Consider the following 9,720-nt stretch of genomic DNA (forward strand, 5'->3'; position numbering starts at 1 on the left):
CATCATTCCCCTCATCACAAAATATTCATAAACCCAACAATCAACATACATACTACCCCTTTAACAACAACGGTTCGAATTTATGAACCACGCAAAAGATGATACAAATACAATAAGCCAAAAAATGCGTTTAGTGCCTGAAAACAACTCAAACAAGCAGGCAGCCTTTACCGTACCAAACCAAAGCTCATGTGCAACATACCCTTTTTGCTTCTTTGTTTTCCTTTTTTCTTTTTTTAATAATGGTGGTTTTCAGATGATGAAAAAAGTGTTCAAACCTGATTAAATACACCTCGATTATACCGTTTATCCACTAAAAATTCGGTGGATGAAAACAAACTTCCAACATATAACTCCTTAGGTGGATTAAAAAAAATCACCTACGTAGTACTATTTTGCCTTTGAAGCTTTGATCTCAGAGTTTGCACCATCACTATGATTCACCTTGGTTGAGCAAACTAATCATACCCTCGTGATCTAACTTCTATACTCCCTCCGTTTCATAATAATTGACGTGTTTAGATTGGTACACAAAAAATCACTCACTCCTAGAAAGTAAGAAGTGGCTTTTACTAATTTATCTTTAATCAAATACGTTGAAAAAGTAGTATTATTTAAAATAGTTTCTTGATTATTAAAACTCTATTTATTTAAATATAGGTTCGTGAAAATCACTTGTTTGTTTATTTTGAAATAAAATGAAAATGTAAAAACATAAGGAGAAGTTTTTCTTCTTTTTTTTTTTTTAAAAAAAAAAAAAAATTAAGATGGACCCTAGATTGAAACTAGGCAGCAATTTCCAAATCTTATTTTCAAACTCGAAATTTCCAAATTGACATAGAAGTCTCCGCTTACTCGAGATCTCACAATCTAAATTCAACATCGACATCATACTTCTGCTACAATTCTTCAGTTTCCATTAAAGATCTATCATCAAAAATCTTGTTCACGAATGAGAAACTACTGATTGCTGATCTACTGGACCCAAATACTCAAAATTTATGCAAGTACTAACACTTGTGACTTCATTTTCAAGTACTTTGGAGGACCACAAAAGAGCGACTCCAAATGAGAAAGTAGATGATACAGCTAACTTAAATCACATGCAATGTCCACTCAAATTATTAACAGCCACGTAATGTGTACAGCAGTTCCACTAGATACAACAAAGTAAAAAACAAGGCACTGTTCAGTGTCACTCAGAAATATCAATCTGAACCACCAAATCACAGGCGTAGAAAAATATATCTGAAATAAAGCATCCCATAAGCATAATTATCGGTAATTCAGAAATTAAGTCAAGTGATTAACAAATAAAGATGGATCCTTTCTAGTTTTTAGGTTGAAACAGTAGCAAAAAGAAAGAGATCATAAGCCAAATATTCAAGCTAGAAACAAGGGGAAAAAAGGGAAAATAACGACATTAAATTAAATTCTCCAAAAAAAAAAAAGGGGGGGGGGGGGGGGGGGGGGGAACAGAGCGAAATTAACCTCCATGGTCAATCTCTACAGCAATACTTTTGGCTTTTACTCTTCAGGTTTTCTGCAGAGAATCATATGCATAGGAGAGAAAATCCCTTTTTCACCACCTTGAGATAAATAATCAGCAGTCACAAACAACATCTCGTGAACATCAACTGTACCTTTTGGTGCAATTCCAAGAAAAGCAAGAATTGTAACCAAAATATGGTTCCTCCAGTAAGCAATTCTTCCCATTTTCAGCCTTGTCCACCATGGATTTGATGGTGGTTTTGCCAAATCCTTCTCTTTCACCACTTCAAACCCCACTTTCTTAGCAACTTCAGCAATATCCTTGTAACTTCTCAACCCTGGTAAAGCATCACCCCTTTCAATTCCATGAATAATCTCCACATGTTCCGGGTCTTCATGTTGGTACAATTCGGTTGTAACCCATTCATAAGAAACGTAAAAAGATCCGGGTTTTATTACCCGGTAGATCTCCTTGTACACTTCTTCAAGTTTAGGAGCATGACATGTAGCTTCGATGGAATAAGCTCCATCGAAGCTATTGTCTGCGAAGGGCATTTGCAGGAAATTCCCGCAAACGACCTCGCAGAGTGAATCGAGCCCGGCTTTTTTATTATGCATCCGGGCTCGTTTCACTTGGTACTCATTAATAGTAATCCCAACAACATTCGCTTTAGAATGGGCCGCGATAGCCCGCATCGGCCCGCCCACACCACAGCCCGCATCAAGAATGCGGGCTCCGGGCTTTACGCCTAACAGATCGACAGCCATCTCTTCATGAATCCGCGTGGCTTCACGGTGAGATTTACCAGGAAGAGAAGGGGAAAAGTGAAAAGATTGACCCCAACCCCATTCGTAAATATCAGTAACAAGATTATAGAAAGTATCGACAAATGCAGGGACTTTATCGGTTTTTTCGATTTCTTTAGGGGTGCGGAAAAAAGACCAGTATTGTTTATAGTTGTCTTGGACTTTTTCTTTGTCGATTGAACCACCAGAAAGGTTGACGCCGCGTTTACCCTTAACCTCAGCGGAGCCAAATCCGAAAACGAAAAAGTAGATTGCGCCGGCGAAAAGGGCTGTACAAATGAGAATGAGAGAATCCATTTTTGGTGGATGTGAAAAAAGGGGAAAGTGAGAGAGCAAAGTGAAGGGGTGAGAATGGAGTGGGGTTTTATGATGAGAGCGTCTGAAGATTCATACTATTTGCTTAGCAGAGAGGGTTTGGGTTTGAGTTCAGATTGATGACAATGACAGCCAGCTGAACAACTAATGACACGTCAAACATAAGTTGCCATTGGTCCCTTTAGATATTTCATATTAGGGTAAATACCTTTTCCCCACCACAAATACGAGTCCGGAACCAAAATGCCCCCCAAAGAATTATTTTGAACCAAAATACCCCAACAAAAAAAAAATGTTACAAAACTACCTTTAGTGCAGTAAAATACTACGCTATAGCAATTCGTCTCTCTCCTATAGAGCAGTATTTTATTGCGCTATAGCGCTCCACTTTAAACCCATCGGGTTCCACCATTGGTCCCTCCAGTGGCCAAAAAAAAAAACGAAAACGCCATTGGAGGCGAATCCGAGGTGGTCCCCACATCCAAAAATGTCATTTTCTATTAAATTTCGTCCGTGAAAGTTTAGATTCTCGTTATATTCAAATCAACGAGCAAGAATCTAAGTTCGAATTTTGGGAAAAAGCGGCATACAATTCTATTAAAATAACTCTACAAAAAATCTTCGATTAAGGTTTTCTACTATGAACTTTTGTTATTATTTTGTTATATATATTATTTTCTAAACATGCTTAACATTTAATTCTTGCCATTTTCCTAAAAAAAAAATCATTTTTTTTTTGTTCTTGTTCAACTGGGCAGTGGCTTTTACCACTGTTCCGATTTTTATTTTTTTTGTTTAATTCATTATTTGTTAAATGTTTATGAATTGTTAATTTGCTAAATGTTTATGAATTGTTAATTTGTTATATGTTTATGAGTTGTTAATTTGTTATATGTTTATGAGTTGTTAATGAATTATTATTTTGTTAATTGATTATTTGTTAAATATTGATTATGAATTTATTAGTTGTTAAATATTGTTTATGAATTGAAAGAAGTTGATTGGTAGTGAATTATTATGTTGTTAACACTTTGTTTGGATGATTGTTATGTATTGTTTTGACATTTATTGTATTGTGTTGTATTGTATAGGACCAAATTAGTGGTTACATAAAATAGGATCTTTCGTCGTTACATAGCAATAAAATTAAAGTAACAATCAAAGCAAACATTGTATTTAAACTAACAACATAATATAATACAATAGGTAACAACCATCCAAACAAGTTGTAAATGATTATGAATTGTTAATCTATATAATTTTAAAAGTGTGAATATATATGTTAAATAAAAAAAGATTATCTTAAAAAGAATAGTTAAAGTTCTTGTGTTAATAAATACATAAGCTAACGAAAAAAATGTAAAGTTTGTAAGAAAATATGTGATCGACGAATATACTCTTTTAGTTTAATTTTATCGTAGTTGTGTTGACTATTTGGTCAACTAAAAATATATCACATATTCAAAATAGAGTTCTAAACAAATATTACTGCTGAATTTCGATTCCCAAACTAATTAACTTAACAAGTCTTTGTCATCACATAATTAAAAAATAATTAACTTAAAAATCTTTGCCATCACATATGTGTCCTTACTATCACATATTAAATTTACTGCATATCTCATGTTAATTATTCACAAGATATAATACTACATAATTCACATATTCGCTACAAATTATTAATTAGTTAATATAATTTATCTTTCATTTCAAGAATAGTGACTAATTTAGTTTGTACAGACTGGACTCTTTCATGGATTTGAATGTTCCCCCTGGGCCCGATGTTCCCCTGGCCCCCGATGCTCGCCCGGGGCTCGATGATCACCCGGGGAGGCTGTTCACCTGGGGCCCGCTGATAGATCAGTATTGTCTTTGCAAGATAATCATAGGTCAGAGTTATTATGGGCCGGTCCTATAGGGATATCTACTAGGCTTCGTCCCCGTAGGCTGTAGAGAGTGTGGACTCTTTTACGCGAGCACCCTCCACACCCTCGCATGTTGGAGATATTGTTTCGGGGCGGAATCTACCGTTGCGTGTCCGTTGATTGGGTATAGCATGATTGGGCGCTCATCACGGCCATGGTTGAACGGTGGAGGCCAGAGACACATACCTTCCATCTTCGCACTGGTGAGGCCACAATTACACTTCAGGATGTGGAGGTCCTCTTTGGATTGCGGGTAGATGGAGAGCCACTATACACTCGGTAGGAGCCTCCTCCTGGTCAGACGTGGGCGACAGAGTTGACTAGGCTCACCCACTTCGTGCCTGAAGCCGAGGGCCAGATTTCGGGACAGAGTCGGGTTACGCTTAGTCCACTCTGCACTTATTTGGAGGGTCTGGATCCGATTGACGACGGCACCTCGCAGGACGATGTTGATCGTCATGCCCGTTTGTACTGCTTATTATATTCGGGGGCATCTTGTTCCCGAACTCATCGGGTGCCTTTGTCAGCTTACGTTATTTGGTTTTCTTGGAGCATCTGGACCACCTGGGAGACTACAGCTGGGGTGGTGCTGTTTTGGCGAATCTTTACAGATGCCTGTGCCGAGCGTCTATTGTTGTTGTCAGAGATGTGTGTGGATTTTTTGCTCTTCTCCAGGTAATATTTTAACTGTGCCTTCCTTTAATGTGGACAAACCTCTTGAAATGACGACTTAAAAATCGTATTTTCTAATATCGCTTACAGTTATGGGCATGGGAGAGGATGCTGCCTTTTCATCCCATACCTAGGCATCACCTCGAGATTGACATGCCTTATGCGAGGAGGTGGACAACGAGTTTTGACCGGGATGTGGATACGCACCACAGTATTATTCCATTCCGGGACCAGCTTGATCACATGACGGACGATGCGGTAAAACTATTTAAATTTACAGTAATAATTTAATTAAACGTCTTTTCTACTTGGTGATCACTGATTTGTATTTATGTGTTATGCAACTATTTATATGGACGTCGTACGCTGCTATATTAGATGGTTTGCCACCCTTCTGTAGGGCAGGTCAGGGGGTTTGGAGGTCGCGGTGTCCATTGATACACCTGGACATCGTAGAGGATCACATGCCCGAGCGTGTCTTACGACAGCTTGGGCATACACAGAGTATACACCCCTGACGTCCGTGCTGCCGTTGATCTTCCTGGCTTTCATGGATGTCCAGCTCCACCGTTGGGAGAACAGGTTGGGCACTTTAGCGGTGGTCGGCCATTTGACTCCCATTGAGCATTACATGCGCTGGTATCATCAGATCACACGCCGATTGATCGGCAACCCAGCTTTGTGTCCCCCTAGGGATGTAGGATACTCAGCATTCGCGGGGCAGTACGAAGTATTGGTAAGTTTATCGTATTTAGATTTATTTAATTGCATTAATTGTTACGTTTTAAAAAATAACTTTTTTTTTTTCTATTGAACACAAATGCAGCTGGTGGCCGTACAGCGTTTACGCATCTTGGGGTTAGAGTATATGCCTTACCCTGGGCTTGCGGCGGAGATGGTACGGATATCCGAGGATGGTATCCGGCAGGCAGGCGAGATTAGGCGCAGGGAGGAGCCTGTTCCAGAAGCTGAGTATCAGGCAATGCTAGGAGGAGGACCGGGTGCTCCCAGAGGAGGAGCCCGTGCTGGCAGAGGACGCCGTGCTGCCGGAGGACGCCGTGCGCGTAGAAGACGCGGCGCTGCTGCTAGAGGACCTGGTGGTGGAGGACACCATCTGGTAGATGAGGTGGATGAGGCCGATCCCATTCCAGAGGGCGTTCACGGTCTAGTCCGTCCGCAGCCGTTCCAGGCCAGTAGCAGCTCACCTGGGGACTCACCTACGTTTACGCCGACGCTCTTACTTGCTGAGCCAGAATGCATACATGGAAGAGCGTGATAACGTTGATTGGGCGGCGTTACGCGTTTCATTAGCTGATGAGCGGCCCGTGAGGAATTTAAAGGGAGCCAGGATTCTTGACTTCGATGAGTTTTTGATCCCGGTTAGTATTTAAAATACTTATTTGTTCATTTAAATTATTTATTTTAAATATATATATGTTACTCATTATTTAGTAATATTTTATATTTTAGGATTCGGCGCCAGCGGGTCCACCAGAGCCACCCACTCAGGTGTTTTCTCATGGGTCTGCCGAGCCAGCGGTGTCTTCCCATATGATTACCGAGCCACAGGTAAGCTTTTTATTAAAATTTGTTTTATTCAATATAAGGTCAATATTTAATATACATATTTGATTATTTAAAATACTTATTTTAAATATGTATGTTACTTATTATTTCGTTTTTTTCATATTTTGGGATTCGGCGCCAGTGGGTCCACAGGAGCGACCCATTCAGGAGCATTCTCATCAGCCTGCCGAGGTAGAGGTGTCTTTTCATGAGACTACCGAGGCGCATGTAAGTTTTTTTACTTAAAACTAATTTTATTCAATATAAGGTAAATATTTATTTAATTTTTATAACCTTTACTTGGACTTCGAACAGCATCTCGTCCAGGAGACTACCTCATATTCACCACCCCACCCATCTCAGTAGACTACAGACCTATCTTAGGAGCCTACTCAGGCGCCCGTTGACACACAGGTTTGATTAAATAAATAATGTTAATGTATTCAATATAAATAAGAAATGGTACTAATTATTATATATTTTTTAGGTTCATCCTTAGGTGCCCGCAGTGGCAACGCATGACGAGAAAGAGTCCGAGTTTCCAGAACTTGGTCATCATGAGGTTCTGCCCGTGCGACCGGGACCAGATCGCAAGAAGAAGCACATTCTAGTCAAGGGCGCACGGGCCAGGGGAAGAGATGATGATCATGACTTGGAGCGCCCGATTATTAAGAGGAAAAAAGGCGATGGAGACGATGGCGAGGGCGGTGGGGATGGTATGAGCCTTAGGCCTAGGAATAGTTCCCAGCATACTACATGTGGGACCCATCCTCGATAGTGTATATACATTAGTGTTGTATAATTTATCGTAAATATTATATATTTTTTGCATCTTTATAAATATTATCTTAGTCTTTATTATTGTTTATAGTTTCACATCCTAAATTGATAATAAAAAAAAACGTGACACATTCGAAATAAAGTTAAGCATTAATTTAAAAATAAGACGAAACCCTAAAAGATAAATAACTTAAAGCTAATGACTACAAGTCTTCAAACAAAAAAGGACTTCGAGCACTTTTCAACCACTAAAACGACAATCCAAAGTATTGTGTATTCTTGATGTATTGAGCCTATTTTATTAATTGTACAAATATAAGTAGGGTTTTATATAAAATATTGAAGTTTCGGAATCTCAAAGTATGATTAATATACGGCTAAACTACGTAAAAAGGAGTGAAAATGTAATAAGAGGATGGTTTTGGAAAATGGCGGAGCGCTATAGCGCAGTAAAATACTGCGGTATAGGTGAGAGACAAATTTCTATAACGCAGTAAAATACTACGCTAAAGCAGTCAACGGGTCCGTTACGGTTAACTCCTATAGCGCAGTATTTTACTGCGCTAAAGCACTTAACGGGTCCGTTACGGTTAAGTGCTTTAGCGCAGTAAAATACTGCGCTAAAGGTAGTTTTGTAACATTTATTTTGTTGGGATATTTTGGTTCAAAATGATTTTTTTGGAGGCATTTTGGTTCCGGGCTTCACAAATACAAAGGTGAATTTAAAATTTGAACTTGAGTTTTATCTTTGAAATTATTAACACGTAAATTTTGTTTTAGAAATTATGAATTCTGAATGTAATATTCATACATATATATTCAGTTGAACTCGTAGAATATTACATCCTCTGTTTTCATTTATATGAACCTATTTCCTTTTTAGTCTGTGCCAAAATGAATGACTTCTTTCCTAATTTGGAAATAAATTCACTTTATGAATGATTTACAGTCACATAAATATTCAAGACTTATTTTGAACCACAAGTTTCAAAAGTCTTCCTTCTTTCTTAAATGTTGTGCCCAGTCAAATGAGTTCACATAAATTGAAACGGAGGGAGTATTAACTATATCCAAAGGGCACAGCCATCATTATAGTTACAACTTACGAGATCCCAATAGCTTAGGCTTAAAATCACGGTTCAGTTAATATGCATAAACAATATATCATGAACTCAATAAATATATAAAAGAGAAAATACATCATTTGACTCTTAAATTTGGCACGAAAATTCAGTTTGACAACTAAACCTAACTTGTATTCCAACATTATGTTCCAGCACTGCCCCTGAATTAATCCCACTTAACAACTTTCATTTCAATTATTTACCACCCTGAAAAAATAATATCACTCTCACAATGGGAGGTGTATTACACTCGCACTACGTCATTGCCACATCGTTGCCACGTCATTGTCATGTCAAAAATTACTAACCCTTCATTTTTTGTTTTTCTTTTATTATTTTTTCTCTTTCTTCTTCTTTCTCCTCAACCCCCCGCTGCCGCCACACCTCCGCCGCAGCCGCCATGATTGAACACAACTCGGTTCGTCATCCTCACCACGTCATTGCCATGTCAAAAATTACCAACCCTTCATTTTTTATTTTTCTCTTTCTTCTTCTTTCTCCCCATCCTACCATAACCACCCATAAGAACAACACCCACATCTTTAACCCACACCCACCACCACCACCATCATCACCCCACCAAATTTCATCCCATTCTTTCTCAAATTCGTCCAAATTGATTATTTTGGTTGTTATTGTTGGCTATTATCATTATTATTAGCAACCCCATTTCTTCCATAATCATTATTCCATAACTTTATTTTTGAAAGAAAACAAAAATCAAAATCAAGAAACCAAAAAATGGTGAAAATGGTAAGAAAAGAATGATGAGAATATAGAGAGAAAGAGGAATTTGTGAAGAAGAAGAAGAAGGAGAAAGGTGGTGGGGGCGGGGCTGTGGCGTGGGGTGGGGGTTGTGAAGAAGACGAAGGTGGTGGGGGAGGGGTTGTGGCGTGGGGGGGGGCTGTGAAGAAGAAGATGGTGGTGGGGGAGGGGCTGTGGGGTGAAGAAGAGGGGACGGGGCTGTGGGGTAGGGTGGGGGTTGTGAAGAAGAAGATGGTGGTGGAGGCGGGGTTGTTTGGTGAAGAAGAGGGTCGGGG

At 39.0% G+C, this 9,720-nt stretch overlaps 1 protein-coding gene across 1 annotated transcript; it reads right to left on the reverse strand.

The window, feature by feature from the left end:
* Nucleotides 1-1,306: 1,306 nt before the first annotated feature.
* Nucleotides 1,307-2,722, reverse strand: LOC132599355 (24-methylenesterol C-methyltransferase 2-like). The gene has a single exon (XM_060312686.1). The coding sequence runs from the start codon at nucleotides 2,593-2,595 to the stop codon at nucleotides 1,528-1,530; it is 1,068 nt and encodes a 355-aa protein (XP_060168669.1). The 5' UTR covers nucleotides 2,596-2,722; the 3' UTR covers nucleotides 1,307-1,527.
* Nucleotides 2,723-9,720: the final 6,998 nt, after the last annotated feature.

This window comes from Lycium barbarum, chromosome 6 (genome assembly GCF_019175385.1).
Source record: "Lycium barbarum isolate Lr01 chromosome 6, ASM1917538v2, whole genome shotgun sequence".
In the NCBI taxonomy this organism is placed as follows: domain Eukaryota; kingdom Viridiplantae; phylum Streptophyta; class Magnoliopsida; order Solanales; family Solanaceae; genus Lycium; species Lycium barbarum.

Coding starts and splice junctions, on each gene's coding strand:
- LOC132599355 (XM_060312686.1), bottom strand. CDS start 2,595: ATGGATTCTCTCATTCTCATTTGTACAGCCCTTTTCGCCGGCGCAATC.